The sequence below is a fragment of the Drosophila suzukii genome (genome assembly GCF_043229965.1).
Source record: "Drosophila suzukii chromosome 2 unlocalized genomic scaffold, CBGP_Dsuzu_IsoJpt1.0 scf_2c, whole genome shotgun sequence".
Classification (NCBI taxonomy): Eukaryota; Metazoa; Arthropoda; class Insecta; order Diptera; family Drosophilidae; genus Drosophila; species Drosophila suzukii.
In genome coordinates, this window is record NW_027255896.1 from 21,868,613 (window position 1) to 21,887,686 (window position 19,074).

General features: G+C 47.4%; 1 protein-coding gene across 1 annotated transcript; it reads left to right on the forward strand.

Moving 5' to 3' along the window:
* The first annotated feature begins 12,264 nt into the window (after nucleotides 1-12,264).
* On the forward strand, nucleotides 12,265-13,271 carry LOC139354345 (uncharacterized). The gene is made up of 2 exons (XM_070998571.1): nucleotides 12,265-12,727; nucleotides 12,796-13,271. Exons 1-2 carry the CDS (start codon nucleotides 12,265-12,267, stop codon nucleotides 13,269-13,271), a joined length of 939 nt encoding a protein of 312 aa, XP_070854672.1.
* The last annotated feature ends 5,803 nt before the right edge of the window (nucleotides 13,272-19,074 follow it).

The following is a 19,074-nucleotide window of genomic DNA, read 5'->3' on the forward strand; positions in this document are numbered from 1 at the left end:
GATACCCGTTACTTAGCTAAAGGGACCAAAGGGTAATGGATATATTCAAGCAGCAATGCGAGATTAAAATACGCCACCTACCGGCGATAAACAAATTTAAGCGTTATGGGCGTTAGAGCGGACGTGACAAATTTTTTGGATTAATCGATAGGTATTGACGAGACCAATACAATTTAGCTAAAATTTGTTATCTAGCATGAAAATTGTGGGCATCACAGGTTTGGGCGGCTTGTGGGCGTTAGAGTGGGCGTGACATAGTCGCGTAGCAAACTTGCGCTGCGTACAAGGCTACGGAATCTAAATCTAAAAACCCAATGCTCTATCTTTGATAGTTTCCGAGATTTCCACGTTCATATTTACGATTTTTTCAAGTTTGTGGGCGGTTTGTGGGCATTAAAGTGGGCGTAGCTAACTTTTTTTTGGGTCCCACAGTTTTGGGCGGTTTGTGGGCGTTGTTGTGGGCGTGGCACTCTGCTGAAACAAACTTGCGCTGCGCAGGTATCTCAGGAATCTGCATGCCTAATCCCACTATTGTAGCTCTTATAGTTTCCGAGATCTCGGCGTTCATACGGACAGACGGCCAGACGGACATGGATAGATCAACTCGGCTAGTGACCCTGATCAAGAATATATATACTTTATGAGGTCTGAAACGCTTCCTTCTGCCTGTTACATACTTTCCGACGAATCTAGTATACCCTTTTACTCTACGAGTAACGGGTATGACAAGGAAGAAGTGGTTGGTAAGAGTTCACCGCCAGAGCTTTATGTAATGAATGATGTTTACAACAATAAAATAAATGAAAAACAAGGAAGACCGCTATAGTCGAGTATCTCGACTATTAGATACCCGTTACTCAGCTAAATAGAGATATGCAAGCAGCAAAGCGAGATTAAAATGCGCCACCTACCGGCGGTATACAGATTTAAGCGTTATGGGCGTCGGGATCAATCGATAGGTATTGACGAGACCAATACATTTCAGTTAAAATTTTTTATGTAGCATAAAAATTGTGGGCGTCACAGGTTTTCGCGGTTTGTGGGCGTTAGGGTGGGCGTGGCAATCTTTTTTTTGGGTCAATCGATAGGTATTGATGAGAACATTACATTTCAGTTAAAATTTTTATTCTAACAACAAAACTGTAGGAACCACAGTTTTGGGCGGTTTTTGGGCGTTAGAGTGGGCGTGGCACTCTACTGAAACAAATTTGCGGTGCGCAGGAATTTCAGGAATCTGCGTGCCTAATCCCAGTACTGTAACTCTCATAGTTTCCGAGATCTCAGCGTTCATACGAACAGACGGACAGACGGACATGGCTAGATCGACTCGGCTAGTGATCCTGATCAAGAATATATATACTTTATGGGGTCGGAAACGTTTCCTTCTGCCTGTTACATACTTTCCGACGAATCTAGTATACACTTTTACTCTACGAGTAACGGGTATAAATATTATAACAAGCTACTGTCTTTTAAATTGTAATTAAAAGTACAGGTACGGAGAATGGAAATTACTTTCTTAATTAAGGTATATCGGCTCCTTGAGAGATTCTACACAGGGAGATGAAGATATGCCAGCAGCAAAGCGTGATTGGAATGCGCCACCTACCCGCAATCTCAACATATGGATATGTGGGCGGCAGACAGATTTAAGCGATATGGGCGTAAGAGTGGGCGTGGCAAATTTTTTATTGGGTCAATCGATAGGTATTGACGAAACTAATACATTTAGGTTTAAATTATTTTTCTAGTGTGGAAGTAAGAGTGGGCGTGGCAAACTTTTTTTAGATCAATCGGCAGGTATTGACGAGACTAACATATTTCAGTTGCATTTTATTTGCTAGCATGGAAATTGTGGGCTCCACAGGGTTGGTCGGTTTGTGGGCGTTAGAGTGGGAGTGACACCCTGCTGAAACAAACTTGCATTGCGCAAGAAGCTCAGGAATCTACATACCAAATCCTAGCTTCCTAAGTTTTGTAGTTTTCGAGATCTCTGCGTTCATCCGGACGGGCAGACAGTCGGACATGGCTAGATCGACCCGACTAGCGATCCTGATCATGTATATATATGGTTGTCAAAAAAGTCCTGCGGTATTTTTATTGAATTTTGAATAGTTTATAAAAAAGGTATAAAAAAAATAAATAAAGAGAGAGGAACAAGAAAGACATAATTAAAGGAGTAGAAAAGGAAATTTGTAATTGTCAAAACTTAATAAAGTCAAAGGGTCACTGCGGCCGACTAGAAGTATAGTTATTAAAAAGGCTACTAGTTTGCCGACAATAGTGGAACAATTAAATTTTGAACCTTCGACATTAAGGGCAGGAGAAAACAAGGCAGTTAATACAATGGCGCAACAGGAACATTTGGGAATGCAAAAGGCAACGTTTGAGATGTTAGGCACGCTAAAAATTTGCGATGCAATCCGGTCGATGCAGGTTTATATGGGGAAAAATAAAGGTCCGGATGGTCCTTAGGCAAATTAGAAAAATATCCACGGAAAGGCCGGTGATATTTTGGTAAAATCAAGTTGTGGACTAAATTGAGATGAAATTAAAATAATTTTGACAGCCCATTTCGCAGATAAAAGGTCAGAACCCGATTTACTAAGAGAATTAAAACAGTTGAAAAATAAAGGACTAACTGTAGAATTATTTTACTCGGAGGTATCTGCTTGGTATAAGGCATTGTGCAATGTTATTGACAGGACTGATACAAACTCCATCGCAATTCAGGTCAAGAAGATGTTATATGGGGAAACGTGCCTGGAGGCGTTCGTAACAGGTCGAAAAGGCAATTTATGTAGTGTTGTCAGGGGAAAAGTTCCATATATTCTCTTAGAAACATATGAGATAGCGATTATAGAGAAAAACATCTTACAATACTGCAGGGGAATTTAACAGGCAGAGCTTTGGTTTCAATAGGAACAGAAGGTATAATAATTACTATTCTCTGGGCCGAACTACGGTGTAATACGGACCATGCCAAGAGTCAGCTTGGCTGGGGCCCCGGATCAAATCTAGCCCAGTCTCAAACGGTGTGCTCAGGGACATGGCGACCCCCTGTTCTAACTATCGCCTTACCCGGGCATTGCGGATCTCTGCCCGGGCGGACTTTTCCCCGTACCAACACGGTCCCGAAAGGGCCGTATCCCAAACTGTGGATGACTGGTGGCAGAAAGCCAGCCGCAAACGCCTCCGCCACGGGCGCATCTGCGCCTAATGCAGCGGTAGGCACTGCCAAGCAAACAAATACACATACGCAGAAAGGCGGATATCCGCCCAGACTCTGCGCTCTCATACTAGGAGCACCGTTGCACACCTTCGTCTGAATGGCTTAAAAAGGTAGAATGGGCAAGGAAGGTGCTTCCTAACTACGGGCAGGATAAGCTTACTCAAGAAAAGACTCAGGCGAAACGGCAGCGATCCCTCGAGCTACCCGGACCATCGGCGAAGAGATCTAAGATCCAGCGCTCGGACCGGCTATCGAGGACGTAGAGCTCAACGATACAGAGGAGGCCGACGTCACTGTGGTGGAGGTTGAAGCTGTAGATGTCACTAAGACTTCTACAAATAAACCTTCACCACAGTAAAGCAGCGTCTGCTTCACTTCTGCTTCGCCTGACCGAAGGCGGAGCCGACCTAGTCCTTGTACAGGAACCTTGGATGGTAGGAGGCAAGGTTGGTGGACTAGGAACAAAGGAATACAAGCTTATGCTTGACCCCAAAGAAGGTAAAATTCGAAACCCCCTGGTGGACCCAACAACTATCAATCCTCAGAACCAACTGCAGATGCCTGCTTAACAGAGCTAAGGCGGGAAATGAGGACACTAACTGCCTGAACTACAAGTATGAACTAGCCTCTTACAAAAAGGCCATTAGAAGAGCAAAACGAACGGCATGGCAGACCTTCTGCTCTGAAATAGAAAGAACAACTGATGCCGCAAGACTCAGGAAAATACTCTCTAAGACAGCCGCGCCTTTGGGCTATCTTCAAAAAGCAAATGGATCATGGTCAGACTCCAGTAAAGAGTCCTTGGACCTGATCCTTGATGCTCACTTCCCGGGGAGCCAACAAGCAGGTCATCCTGCTGAAAGGGGAGCAGGAGAGGGAATCGAATTAGATCCACTCCTATCAGACCGCAACATGAAATGGTCCATTCATAGTTTCAAACCATACAAATCGCCGGGACCGGACGGGATAACACCGGCTCGCATCCAACAAGCAGGACAAATAGCCATAAACTGGTTGAAAAAAATCTTCCAGTCCATCCTGGCGGTAGGAGAACTACCAACAGCGTGGCAAGAAACAAAGGTGGTTTTTATTCCCAAGGCAGGGAAGGCCACTCACACCATTTTAAGGCCAATAAGCCTAACATCATTCTTGCTTAAGAGCTTTGAAAGAATGATAAGCCTACACATAAGGGCCACCATAGACCCGACACAAATATCGGAGGCACAGCACGCTTACACAAACGGTGCTACACTTGGTGGTAAGCAGCATCGAGAAATCACTCAGCATCAAAGAATACACACTGATCGCTTTCCTGGATATAGAGTGAGCCTTCAATAACGTGCTCCCCACTGCTATAACAGAATATGTCACAGAACTAGGGGTTGAGACGCCAATGGTGAGGCTAATCCATAAATTGCTGATAAGCAGAATGGTCACAGCCACACTAGCGACCTCAACCCAGACTAGACTAGTGAACAGCGGCGTCCCGCAAGGCGGTGTACTATAGCCCCTCCTGTGGAATATCGCAGTAAATAAACTACTGCGGATTCTGGAAGGAGGAGTTTGTAAGGTTGTGGCATACGCAGACGACGTCGCCATCATCTTTAATGGAAAATATCCACAAACACATATCCACATCTTATGACCGCTTAACCTAAAATACTATCGGAATGGACGATAGCGAACGGACTCGGGTTAAATACCTCGGAAACGGAACTTGTTCTATTTACAAATAGATAAAAAATTCCACAACTCATCCCACCCATTCTAAACAATTGTAATCTCTCTTTTTGCGATCACGCCAGGTACTTGGGGTAAGTACTAGATAAGCGCCTCAAATGGGGCTTAAACCAAGAGAGAAGAGGGCCAAATCGGCAGCTATTCGACTGAGAGACACAGGGCATTGGAAAGCCCAATTTTATGGTGCTGAAATGCTAAAATTCTCCAGCATGATAAATCGATTCCGAAGATCACGGTTCTATGCAAATCTATTGAATATAGTCACACACCCTTTGAGGCCCTGATTCCAGATATAGAGGAATGGGAGCAGGACCGACCGGGCACGACGGACGCAATCTGTTTCTATACAGATGGCTCCAAATTAGAAGGACACGTTGGCGGAGGTGTATACTCCGAACAATTAGATGTCAGGAAGTCATTCAGGCTCCCGGACCACTTTAGCGTCTTTCAGGCGATGGTCCACGCTATAAAATAAGCACTTACCTGTTTAGGGAACTTTAGCCTCCAAAGAGGACACCTAAACATATATAGTGACAGCCAAGCGGCTATTAAATCGATCTACTCGACAAACACCAACTCCCGCACAATAGCAGACTGTCGCAGATCTGTCCACGAGATGGCAAATCAGTTTACTATCAGCCTTATATGGGCTCCGGGACACCGGGACATCGTAGGCAACTGCATAGCGGACGAATTAGCCAGGCAGGGCACCATCAAGCCTCTTCTCCCAGGAGATGAGGATGTCGGTATGCCCATGGCAACTTGCAAGCTAAATATAATAAACTACTTCAACACACTAGCCAACACCTATTGGCAAAACGCACCACAGTGTCGTATCTCTCATCAGACATGGCCTGTGATAAACAACAAAGAACCTCGGAGTTACTCAAACTCAGCCGCAGAGAGTGTGTCATGTTCATTCGAGCTCTTACAGGCCATTGGCTTGTTGGCGCACATGCCGGCAGGCTAAAAGCCCTGCAAATTGATTTCTGCAAAAGCTGTAGGGATGAGGAAGAGAAGGAAAAACGAGATCATTAACTGCGGCCTCCTCATTTATATTTTCCTCATTATTGTCCTTTACTTCCATGACCCTTTTAAGCGCGACTTCCAAACTTTCTATGGAATTAAATCTATAAAAATTGGATTTAATAGCCTCTGTTCGTAATCAAGGTGACTCGGATCGATCTAGCATGGTTACGAACACGGGTCAAACGCACGCAATATCCAACACGACGGAGTTGCAAGTTGTGAGCGAGCCGAACATACGACCAATGCAACTTATACGGAACAGCGACCAGGCGCACAGTAGCAGCACAATATAGTTCCGACGCTGCAAGTATGGGACAGCCGTCCACGACTCAGTGGGTCAGCAGTCACAAGCAGCATACTGCTGACATTGCATCGTAGACGACAAAAATTTAGGTGAACCAAGTTCCGGGTCATGATAGTATTTAAGCTCTGATCGACAGCTCAATAAAGTCAGTTACAAATCTAAGCACTCATAAGTCTTATTACTTCTATCACGTAAAGACTCTTGTCAACTCACCCGGTCCGGCACCATACTACCCTAGCTATCTGTGTCGCGACGCGAATCGTCCTGTGCTCTCTAGTGTCCCCGTGCTAGCGACAGGTGTGTCATTATCCTCCTTGTCCCGCGGCGTGACCTCAACACACTGTTGATCCCCGGTTACACGAGTATCCGGTACCTCTACTCACACAGTCCATATCGCCTGTGGTCCGGCACCGTGATACCCATAGTCACCCGTGTCGCGACGCGATCCGACTGCAATAAACAGCGTCCCCGTGCCAGCGATGAGCGTCTATACCCCTCCTCGTCCCGCGGAGAGACCCGACCTTGTCCATCTAACTTAGGCAAGAACATTGGTGACCCCGACGTGATCCTTTACCAACAAAGGATCACACTTCAGCATCCGCCTTCCACACAGCAACACACACGCCGGTTTGCACAGGTAAGACGTTCCTACACAAACACCTGTCAAGCCTAGCTTAAGAACCGCAGTCAGCAAAGACTTACTGAATACCTGCACTATGTCGACCTCATTCATTGAGCAGACAAACCAAACCAGAATCGATTTACACAATCGATTGTTAGACGACCAAAACGAGCTGCAAGGAAAAATACAACAGCTTATTAAGAATTATGGCAAGGATTCTGCCGACAGACGCCTCCGAGAAGGCTATTATGCCGGTAGATTAGAACAACTAAAGGAGCTCTGGCAACAATTTTGTGATCTGGATGAAGAGGTTCAGCAAGCGGAACTACCCACGGGAAGTGAATACTCCTCACGACTAATAGCACTTAAGGAGCTGGTCGAAAAATATCAAAGGGTCTTCCTGGACAACATACCGACTGGAAGCGATCCACCAAAGGCCCCCAGACGAACCTCAGCCAACATCAAGATCACAACAGGAGAGCAAGTAAAGGGAAGCTCCACAATTGACACGGTAATTCGACAGTTGCAGAGAAGATGCAACGAATTGGATTCATCATTAACATTAGCCTCAAACGCTCCAACCGTCACCCCAGCCCTACAAAGGCACCTGGATCTCCATTGGGCATTACTGAGGCAAGCCCACGATGAATTGGATAGCACACCTGGGGCCGCAGCTCGGGCAGAAACAGAGCTAGCCCAATTCCACACGTTATATGAGGAATACGAAATGAACCTGCTTCGAAAAAACGATGCGCCAATGAGCCTAAACTTGGCATTGCCGCCAATTAGCATTCCGGAATTCAATGGTGAGTATCTAGACTGGCCACGGTTCCATGACCTTTTTGTAGAGTTAGTACACAATAAACCATATTCGGCCAGCCAAAAACTACATATTCTACAAAGCTCGCTTCGTGGTGAAGCGAGGAACGTCTTGACAGACACAGCCTTCTCACAGGGTGGCTATGACGACACCTGGTTGCGCTTAAAGGCCAGGTACCACAACGGAAAGATACTAGTATTCGCCGCCATAGCAAAAATCGTTGATTATAAACCTATAGATGGCTCTTCACGCCAACTCAGGGCCTTACATGACACGATCAAGAATTCAATGAGTACTTTACAAAACCTGGAAATCTGCACAAAGAGCTGGGATCCAATTATAGGGTTCTTAGTGCGGCGGAAACTAGATCAGTATACGTTAGCCGCTCTCGAAGACTCAGCCAACTCACCGATAGAAGTCCCGTTGCTGGAAAGTGTTTTAGCCTTTTTAGAACGGCGATCCGGCATGTTGGAAACATTGGACGCTCAACCCAAAACATTGGTATCACGAGATAACATTTGTAAAAACACACCGGCCCTTATCCTGCAACATGTTTCGAAGAATGAATCCGGAAGAACGTCGGCAGGCAATGGCGACGATTGCAGGCTGTGTCAATTGTCTGTCAAACTACCATTAGACAAACAGCTTCCCGTCGCCAATGACCTGTCGTTTTTGCCGTCAAAGGCATCATTCCATGTTGCACAAACATCCAGAATCCACGGCGCCGGTTGTTGCCATTGCTACCAGAGATCAACCATTGCAAGCGATGGATGCTTCAGGTCCAAATCTGCAGACCCCAATGATCAACAAGGTGTCTGCGTTGACCCTCGGCCAACCGCCAAACACGTACGTATTACTCCCCACAGCCATTGTGGCAATACAAGGTCAAACCGGAAGGCGAGAAAATTGTCGCGCAGTCATCGACCTTGGCTCTCAGCTAAATCTCATGTCCAGAAGGATGGCGGACCAACTAGCTCTCCCCACCTTCAGCACATCAGAAGGTATCCTAGGAACTGGAGAAACTGCGCAAGGATCTTCACGGCACGTGTGCGGCTGTCATCGTTAAGGTCGAACTTTCCGAAGGAGATTGTTGTGTTTATCTTACCACAAATGACGAAAAACTGACCGTCGGAATCCATACACGAAGGACTTAGTATTCCGAGCACGGTAGTGTTGGCGGACCCCGAATTCGGCCAACCCGGAAGCATAGATTTGCTTCTGGGAGCCGAGGTGTATTCTCGATTGATAAGACCCGGACTTATCGAGTTGGGGGATGATAAGCCAACTCTACAAGAAACCACTCTTGGGTGGATTGTGTTCGGCGCAGTGAGGCGACGAGTGCCAGCAGCCATGGCAGGCAATGACAATAACACGGGAGGATTCATTACCAGCTCTGGAAAAATTTTGGAAGCTAGATACGTTTAACACTGAGGTACCAGCAATGACAGTCCAAGAGAGGCTTTGTGAAGAACATTTTCTATCAAACGTTCAAATCTTCCCGGATCAACGACTAATGGTAAGATTGCCGTTCGCAGATAATCCAAGGGAACTAGGAAAAACATTAGCTTTGGCTCAACGGAGATTTTCCAGCCTAGAACGTCGGTTAGAACGGGATCCAGCAATGCTAGAAGGATACGTGAGTTTTATGGTTGAGTATGAACGCTTGAATCACATGACGGAGGTACAGCTTTCCAGTGTACCAAGGAATCATTATTTCATTCCACACCATTGTGTCCTAAAACCAGACAGCTCCACCACAAAATTAAGAGTGGTCTTTGACGCTTCGGCTCCTAGCTCAACAGGAAAGAGCCTTAACAACATCCTAAGGGTCGGGCCGACAGTTCAGAGTGATTTACTATCAATTTTGTTACGGTTCCGGACTCACCGATTCGTGTTCACAGCAGACGTAGAGAAAATGTATCGACAAATCTGAGTTCATCCTCAAGACAAGGGCTATCAACTCATAGTATGGCGACGAAACCCACTAGAGAAAATGCGATACTTCCATTTGAATACGGTGACCCACGGGACTGCATGTGCACCTTACTTAGCAACAAAATTTTTACAACATCTGGAGCGCCGACAAGCCACCAGCTAGGCGCGGACGCCATTCAGCAAAACTTCTATGTCGACGATTGCTTATCGGGAGCCGACACGCTGGAGAAGGCAATACGGCAACGAGATCAGATTTGTGCAATTCTAGGGTCGGCAAAACTAAGATTGAGGAAGGGGTCGCAAATCACCCAGAGTTACTTAAGGATATTCCAAGGGACGACCAGGCGTTGGACCTCGATTTCAGCAAATTCTCGGATGCAACAATAAAAACACTAGGGATAGTGTGGAATCCTAAGGAAGATAAACTGCAAGGACGCGCGACGCCATACGAACAAGGGACGGTCACAAAACGAGTTGTGTGCTCTGAATTAGCCAAAATATTTGATCCACTAGGGTTACCATGCCCCATAACGACAGCAGCAAAAATATTTATGCAGCAACTATGGCAAAAATCGTTAGACTGGGATACTGAATTGGACAAGGAAGATACAACCCATTGGCAGGCATTTCGAAATGATAGTCAGGTATTGGCTACCATTGAGCTCGCCAGGCATCCGCTTCCACAGGCAGACCCAGCAGCCATTCAACTGCATATATTTTCTGCTGCGTCAGAAGTCGCTTATGGGACGGCTGCTTATCTTCGTACGATCACATCCGCCGGTCCAATAGTAAGTAAGCTGCTAGGGGCGAAAAAGCCCCTAGCCAAACAAACATTGCCTAGACTAGAATTATGTGCAGCAGTCCTAGGAGCTGAGCTAGCAGAAAGAATCAAAAAGGATCTACGGATAAGGATCAATGAAGTCCAATATTGGACGGATTCTACAAAAGTGTTAGCATGGATAAACGCAACAGCATCATCATTTCATACGTTCGTAGCAAACCGAATTGCTCGGATTCATGAACTATCCAATCCGGAGCAATGGGTGCATGTAGCATCAGAAGACAACCCAGCAGACCTTGCGTCGAGAGGATGTTCAGCAACACAGCTTAAACATAAGGAGTTGTGGTTTAATGGTCCGCCATTTCTAACAACTAACCAAGAAACATGGAAACAACAGACTAAGCAGATGCTGAACACGAAGAACCCAGAACAACGGACTTTAACCAATCACGTCCTGAGTCTAATCAAAATCGATGATTGGACCACGGAAATCAGTCACCACGGGTCATTTGACACGCTGGTAGGAATAACAGCCTGGATGTTGCGGTTTGGAAACAATTGTCGACCAGGCAATCAGAGAGAAACAGGACCAATAACTCCGAAACAACGAGCAAGGGCATTACAACGAATAATGCGACAGATACAAGGCATAGCATTCCAGCCTACCATAACGCAGTTGCAGAAGATCGGTTGTGTGGCAGTATCAGATTCTTGTCGGTCATTACACCCGTTTCTGGACAATAGCAAGGTACTGCGAGTAGGAGGACGACTCCAGAATTCAAGTCTAGCATTCGATGAAAAACATCCTATGTTGCTGCCAGCAGGTCATGAAATAACACGGCTCATATTTGAGAACAAGCATCGGCAGCTTAAGCATTGTGGCCCGCAGGCACTGTTGGCAAACACGCGACAACAATTTTGGACGATCAAGGGAAAACAACTTGCATTGACGACAGTACGACGCTGCGTCACCTGCTGCCGAGCTCGACCAAGGTTGTTAAATCAGATCATGAGTCCGCTACCAACCGATCGGCTACAAATTGCAAGACCGTTTAATATTAGTGGGGTGGATTACTGCGGACCATTTTTTGTGCATTACAAAATCCGAGGAAAGGAACCCCATAAGGTCTATTTAGCCATTTTCTGTTGTTTCACCACCAAGGCAGTACATTTAGAAGTGGTGTCAGATCTAACCACTCAAGCATTCTTGGCAGCACTTAAAAGATTTAATGGAAGGAGAGGAGTCGCAAGGAGCATCTATTGTGACAACGCCACGAATTTTGTCGGGGCGAAGAACGAGTTACGAGAGTTAAAAACCACGATATACTCGGATGAGGCTCGAGAGACAATTACTAAAACATGCTTGCAGTTATGAACAGAATTCCATTTTATTCCATCGCGGGCACCTCATTTCGGAGGAGTGTGGGAGGCGGCAGTGAAATCAGCAAAACATTTGTTGATCCGCACGGTGTCAACGGCAGATTTAACATATGAAGAATTAGAAACAGTGATTCTCGACATAAAGGCAATACGAAACTCACGGCCTCTTACTCCCATTTCTTCCAGCCCACGCGACCTGTCTGTACACGGTACACGCAGGAAAGGACGGTGCAATCCGAGTCGTCAGCATCCGAACATCAGCAGGAGAATGCACTAGAGCGATTCATCGGCTGGCTGTGCTACCACTAGACAATCAAAGGGCACCCGAAGAAGTGACAAAGGGTGTCAGAAGATCCCCAAGGTTATGTTCCAATTCATAGCGCTGCTGGCCATTGCCAACGCCACTCAAGCCGTCCCAATCATGGCTGAACTTCCCGTAAAAGTAGGTCCATTACCTAACAATACGGGAACATATGTAGAATTAAGGAATAGAATAGCTCTGATGTCCGCAGAATGGACGATCATATCATATTTTGATCTACGGCTGTTTGCGCAGGAAATCACTGCGTTTAAGAAAAATATTGAAGAATTATCAACCTGGTGCCTACGAGGCGGGTCATGTCCAAAAATAATACATGTGCTCGAACAAGAGGCCAGCGAGCTATACGATGGTCAACAGCTATTCAATCATCATCGACAACGGAGAGGAGCCCTGAATCTGGTAGGAAATCTCGCCAACGGGCTATTTGGAGTTTTAGACTCTCAGTATGCGCAGAATATGGAAGAGGTCATCCGAAAAATCCAAGCTAAGGAACTGCACAACACGCATTTACTCAAGAATCAGACGTCTATTTTAGACAGCACAATAAACGTGATGAGAACGAGTAATGATGAAATGGAACGGCGACTACCTTTTACACATGAGACTATGCATGATATCATATCTATGAAGTGATGGTATCAGAAGTCCAGGAATTGGACAACACCCTCATATTCCATACTAAAATACCATTAGTGGACGAAGAGGAGTACGACGTGTATCAATTGACGCCAATTCCAGTAGCCACCCAAGATCACATAATCGCAACGGAGACAGAGGCCAAATATCTATCGATTAGTGATCATCGAGATCGACACTTCGCACTATCTGTGGAAGAGCTGAACCAATGCACGAAGATGTCAAAGGGACCAATGCTGTGCAATATAAAACAAACGACGTTGGGTCCCGCGCACGAACAGTTCCAATGCGCCCTAGCAGCCGTTCAATCTGAACAAAACTCCAGCTGCAAGCCCGAAAGGATTAACACGACAAGCATATGGTACCCTCTTGATGCTCCAAATTCTTGGATTTTCGCTACAACACAAGAAGTAACATTAACCTATGTGTGCGGGGATGAAAAATACAAGTGCATAATAATGGAATCGTGACAATGAATGCGGACTGCATTGCAAGAAGTCTAACCTATGTGTGCGGGGATGAAAAATACAAGTGCATAATAATGGAATCGTGACAATGAATGCGGACTGCATTGCAAGAAGTCCAGTCGTTACACTACAGGGACACCCAGCGTTAAGATCGACAATAGAGGAAAAACCAGCGACAATTAATACTCATTCGTTCAAGAGTCCAATACAAGAGAGGCAGCAATACACGACCACACGTAGCAATACAGCGAGCAATCTAAAGCATCTGCAGGGAGAAGTCCATCAACTTCACGAGCAGCTAGACAGAGGGGATTCGGAGGCAACTACGAATACGCAGGTGAACTAAGCAATTTGTTTACTCATCAGAAAAGGTAACCAAACAAGAATATGTCAACAAGAGAACGTCTCGGAACAAAGCGTCACTTCCCCAATACCTATGAGTCGGGTGAAAACGCTGACGACCACAAAATGATTAAAAAAAAAGGAATAAAAAACAAAAATTCATTACGATATAAGAATATATTTAGTTATCAAGTAAACCAAAAAACAAAAAAAGGGGGAGGTCACTACTCATGACCCGAATCACTAGCGGAGTCGTAATACATCTCCAACGGATCGGCGTCCGGCACTGGACGACCACGAAAAGTAAGGGAAAGCACAGCCAATCGAACAACAGCAAAACGATTGTTAGGAAGAAGGATGAAGGAGCCGTCGTGGACCGTCACAGTCCGATTGGGAGGATAACGCAGACCATCTATAATAGGGCCACATGAGGTACGTCGTTTACGACGTACATAGAATCCCGGGATATTTCCCAGTAAAGACCAACAGGTGGGAATACGAGTACAACGCAGCGAACCGTCAAGGTCCAAAACGACTTCGCAATGGTCTTCAAGCACCATTGGGACAAACTGAGACCCAATAGCACAGAACACCGTAGTTTTATAGATGATTAACGAGACCTCAGCAAAAAAATATATATACATATGTAACAGTAGAATATGCAATTTATTAAGTATTAAACATTAACAAAGGCAGATCCAATATCGCATTCGACACCGGAATCTGATTCATCGTACCAGGATGGCACGTCCGCACGCAAAACAGGACTGTCATTACGGTGCAAGGCCAGGACAGCACGCCGAAAACCCAAGACAGACCCGTCGTCCAATAAGAGAAAGGACTTAGGATGAAGTTGGACCACACGACCAGCTGGATATCGTAGGCTGCGCCAAACGAAACCAATCGGACTACGTATCCACAGTTGATTTCCTCGACGAAATATGTTAGAACCATTTGGATAAAGGAGATGCAGTCCTTGTGGGAGACGAGTAGACTCCTCCGCACATGCGAACTGAAACACGAGATCCGTACAAGGAACGAGCAACATGTCGACAACTGAGAAATAGTGGCTACCCTCCGCTTTTCTTGACGAACCCGTCAATGGGGTGGGGGGGGGGCGGGGGGGGGGGGGGGGGGGCGGGGGTAGAATGTTCGTTACCAAGGTGACTCGGATCGACATTAGCATGGTTACGAACACGGGTCAAACGCACGCAATCTCCAACACGACGGAGTTGCAAGTTGTCAGCGAGCCGAACATACGACCAATGCAACTTATACGGAACAGCGACCAGGCGCACAGTAGCAGCACAATATAGTGCCGACTCTGCAAGTATGGGACAGCCGGTCACGACTCAGTGGGTCAGCAGTCACAAGCAGCAAACTGCCGACATTGCAGCGTAGACGACAAAAATGTAGGTGAACCCCAATATGAGGCGTAACGTATCAGATAATATAGGCACCCAAGTTCCGGGTCATGATATTATTTAAGCTCTGATCGACAGCTCAATAAAGTCAGTTACAAATCTAAGCACTCATAAGTCTTATTACTTCTATCACGTAAAGACTCTTGTCAACTCACCCTAACACAGCTCATCGATCGCCTGTGGTCCGGCACCATACTACCCTAGCTATCTGTGTCTCGACGCGAATCGTCCTGTGCTCTCTAGTGTCCCCGTGCTAGCGACAGGTGTGTCATTATCCTCCTTGTCCCGCGGCGTGACCTCAACACACTGTTGATCCCCGGTTACACGAGTATCTGGTACCTCTACTCACATAGTCCATATCGCCTGTGGTCCGGCACCGTGATACCCATAGTCAACCGTGTCGCGACGCGATCCGACTGCAATAAACAGCGTCCCCGTGCCAGCGACGAGCGTCTATACCCCTCCTCGTCCCGCGGAGAGACCCGACCTTGTCCATCTAACTTAGGCAAGAACAGCCTCTTCATTCCCTTGGTAAAACTCCTCACAATTTCTCTGTAATAAATTTGTCTGTTCGACTCTCCACGGAAAATAAAACATCACTAACGCTCTAAAATAATTCTGTCTATCTATATTAACTGTAACGAACTGATTTTTGTGTCTGCTCGCTACGAGATTCGTGCGGCTAGCTCAGAAGATTGTGTGTTCGACCCACCAAATTTATATGTCGTGATTGCCCCGTAAGAAAAGAGAAAACAAAGGATTCCAATGGTAGCAGTGGGATTTATTCTCGTGGTATTGGTACAGCGGGTGTGTGGCTGGGTTGGCTTCGGTATCTCCTGGCTCCGGTTCCGCCGGCTGCTGGCGCTCCTCTTTCTGGCTCCTCGAAGCGTTGACTCGGCTTCCGCTGGCTCCTGGGTTTCGGGACGCTCGTAGTGGCCGCCTCTGCTTGCTTGCCGTCGCGCTGCCTCGCGGTCGCTTGTCGCGCCTTAGACCCGCAAAGAGTTCGGCCTTGTGGGCTTAGGGAAGCGTCACCGTTCTCAGACTAGGGTGAACAAGCCTTGCTCTCCAGGCCGACGCCTTTCAAGGAAAAACCTGTCCCTTGCTCTGTCCCGGACGGTCCCGCTAGGTTCTTGCTCAGTTCGCGCTGACAGTCAAGGCTGCCGCCAGGAAGCTGTCTAGCGGTTCACTTCGCTTTACGCCTAGCGCAGACGAACGTTCCTCCCGGCTTCACCCTAATGCGTGACGTCCGCGACGCTCCTGCGCTTTCCTGGCTGCCGGAAATGTCTGCCGGCGTCGCTGTCGATGTCCTCTGCGCTGTCTTCTGACCAGTATCTCGTCGTTCTAGCACTCGGGGAGTTGGGCGATTGCTGTTCGGGAACTTCGCCGGTAATCGGAGGGCTCTCCAGGCGGTCGCCTCTTGAAGCAAGGTACGCTGGGTCGCAGGCAACTTTCCTCCCCAAGCTGACGGTTCTTCGTCGTAGGACTCTATTGCTTGTCTCTGACGGATCCGCCGGGGGACTCGCCAGGGTGTGGTCGTGACAAAGTTGCAAAACAAACGCCTTGACTAAGCCGCGTGATGCCTTCCAGAACTCATCCACTTGTGTCTCAATTCGGAGACTCCTGATGTCCCAATCCCGAACGTCTCGACGTGGCGATCTTGCTTCTTGCGTGCTTCCCACGGCGCTGCTTCCGACGACTCGCTTGGTGGTAGCTCCCTCGTAGATTACTTGCTTGTCTGACTGTTTACTTGGTACTTTAACTGATCTTGAAGGTTTGACTCCTCGTGATCGACTGATCCAGCTGCCAGCGCTCTGCGGCCTTATATAGGGCCTCCGGGAACCGTTATTTCCCTTTTGCGCACGGCCCGCTGGATCTCTCCACTCCGGGTCCAAAGTCCGTGACTCCTGGTTGACCCACTTGTCCTTCACGTACCGCTTCCAATCGATGCTCCGCCCACTGCTGCCATCCCGCTGATTCCCGTGATGCTTGTGGCACGCCTGTGTGCCGCTCCACTGCCGAGATGTGGGTCCAAAGTCCGGTGGAGTTCCGTTGTCCTGTTTTTGCACTCGGCACTCTTGCCTTGCCCGCGAAGTCTCCATTCTCTCTCGATCTTCATGCTTTGTCTCCAAACTCTCTCGCTCTCCGTCCTTGGTCTCCAAACTCTCTCGATCTCCATCCTTGGTCTCCAAACTCTCTCGCTCTCCATCCTTGGTCTCCAAACTCTCTCGTTCTCCATCCAAGTCTCCAAACACAGACAGACAGATAGACAGACAGACAGACAGACAGGCAGACAGACAGACAGACAGACAGACAGACAGACAGACAGACAGACAGACAGACAGACAGACAGCCAGACAGACAGACAGAAAGACAGACAGACAGACAGACAGGCAGTTAGACAGATAGACAGACAGGCAAAGGGGCAGACAAGCAGACAGACAGACAGGCAGACAGGCAGACAGACAGACAGACAGACAGACAGACAGACAGACAGAGAGAAAGGCAGACAGGCAGACAGACAGACAGACAGACAGACAGACAGACAGACAGGCAGTTAGACAGATAGACAGACAGGCAAAGGGGCAGACAAGCAGACAGACAGACAGGCAGACAGGCAGACAGACAGACAGACAGACAGACAGACAGACAGAGAGAAAGGCAGACAGGCAGACAGACAGACAGACAGACAGACAGGCAGACAGACAGACAGAGAAACAGGCAGACAGGCAGACAGATAGACAGACAGACAAACAGGTAGATAGACAGACAGATAGACAGACAAACACACATCAAGGTGTATAAGGGCGACTCCAACGCCGCTATTAGCTCTGCCGGCAACCCAGCCGAGCATGTGCTTGCTGAGGAGTTGGAGGCACCTGGTGGGCCGGAGGACGGCTACTCCATTGATTCGTCGCTAAGCAGAGAGATGCGAGCGCTCGGACCGGCTATCGATGATGTAGAGCTCAGCGATACAGAGGAGGCCGACGTCACTGTGGTGGAGGTTGAAGCTGTAGATGTCACTAAGACTTCTACAAATAAACCTTCACCACAGTAAAGCAGCGTCTGCTTCACTTCTGCTTCGCCTGACCGAAGGCGGAGCCGACCTAGTCCTTGTACAGGAACCTTGGGTAGGCAAGGTTGCTGGACTAGGAACAAAGGAATACAAGCTTATGCTTGACCCCAAAGAAGGTAAAATTCGAACCTGCATTTTAGCCAAAAGGCATCTTAGTATATTTCTACTTCGAAATTTCAGCAACGGGGACAACACCGCGGTAAGCCTGGAGCTGCAAAGAGGCTCTATAAGGGTCCTATCGGCCTACTTGGCCTTTGAAAAGGAAAACCCCCCAGATGCGCTGGTCAGAGGACTGGCAGAGGAATGCGAAAAGCTGAGGAAAGGTTTGGTAATAGGCTGTGACGCCAACGCCCATCACACCCAGTGGGGTGCCCAAACAACAACGACAGAGGTGAGTCTCTTTTTGATTTTATTCTAATTTCGAACCTATTCTTATGCAATAGGGGCAATCCCTACATTCATAACTAAAGCTTGCCAAACGATTATAGATCTAACTTTGGTATCAGACTCACTCGAAGGCGCAGTCAAAAACTGGGCAGTCTCTGACGAGCACTCCTTTTCGGACCTGCTCCTAGATGCTCACTTCCCGGGGAGCCAACAAGCAGGTCATCCTCCTGAAAGGGGAGCAGGAGAAAGAATCGAATTAGATCCACTCCTATCAGACCGCAACATGAAATGGTCCATTCATAGTTTCAAACCATACAAATCGCCGGGACCGGACGGGATAACACCGGCTCACATCCAACAAGCAGGACAAATAGCCATAAACTGGTTGAAAAAATCTTCCAGTCCATCCTGGCGGTAGAAGAACTACCAACAGCGTGGCAAGAAACAAAGGTGGTTTTTATTCCCAAGGCAGGGAAGGCCACTCACACCATTTTAAGGCCAATAAGCCTAACATCATTCCTGCTTAAGAGCTTTGAAAGAATGATAAGCCTAAGCATTAGGGCCACCATAGACCCGACAC

What these genes read in the sequence shown, in the direction of transcription:
- LOC139354345 (XM_070998571.1), top strand. Translation starts at nt 12,265, where the DNA reads ATGGCTGAACTTCCCGTAAAAGTAGGTCCATTACCTAACAATACGGGA. An exon ending in AATAAACGTGATGAGAACGA is followed by an intron (nt 12,728 to 12,795) that starts GTAATGATGAAA and finishes ATATCTATGAAG; the next exon opens with TGATGGTATCAGAAGTCCAG.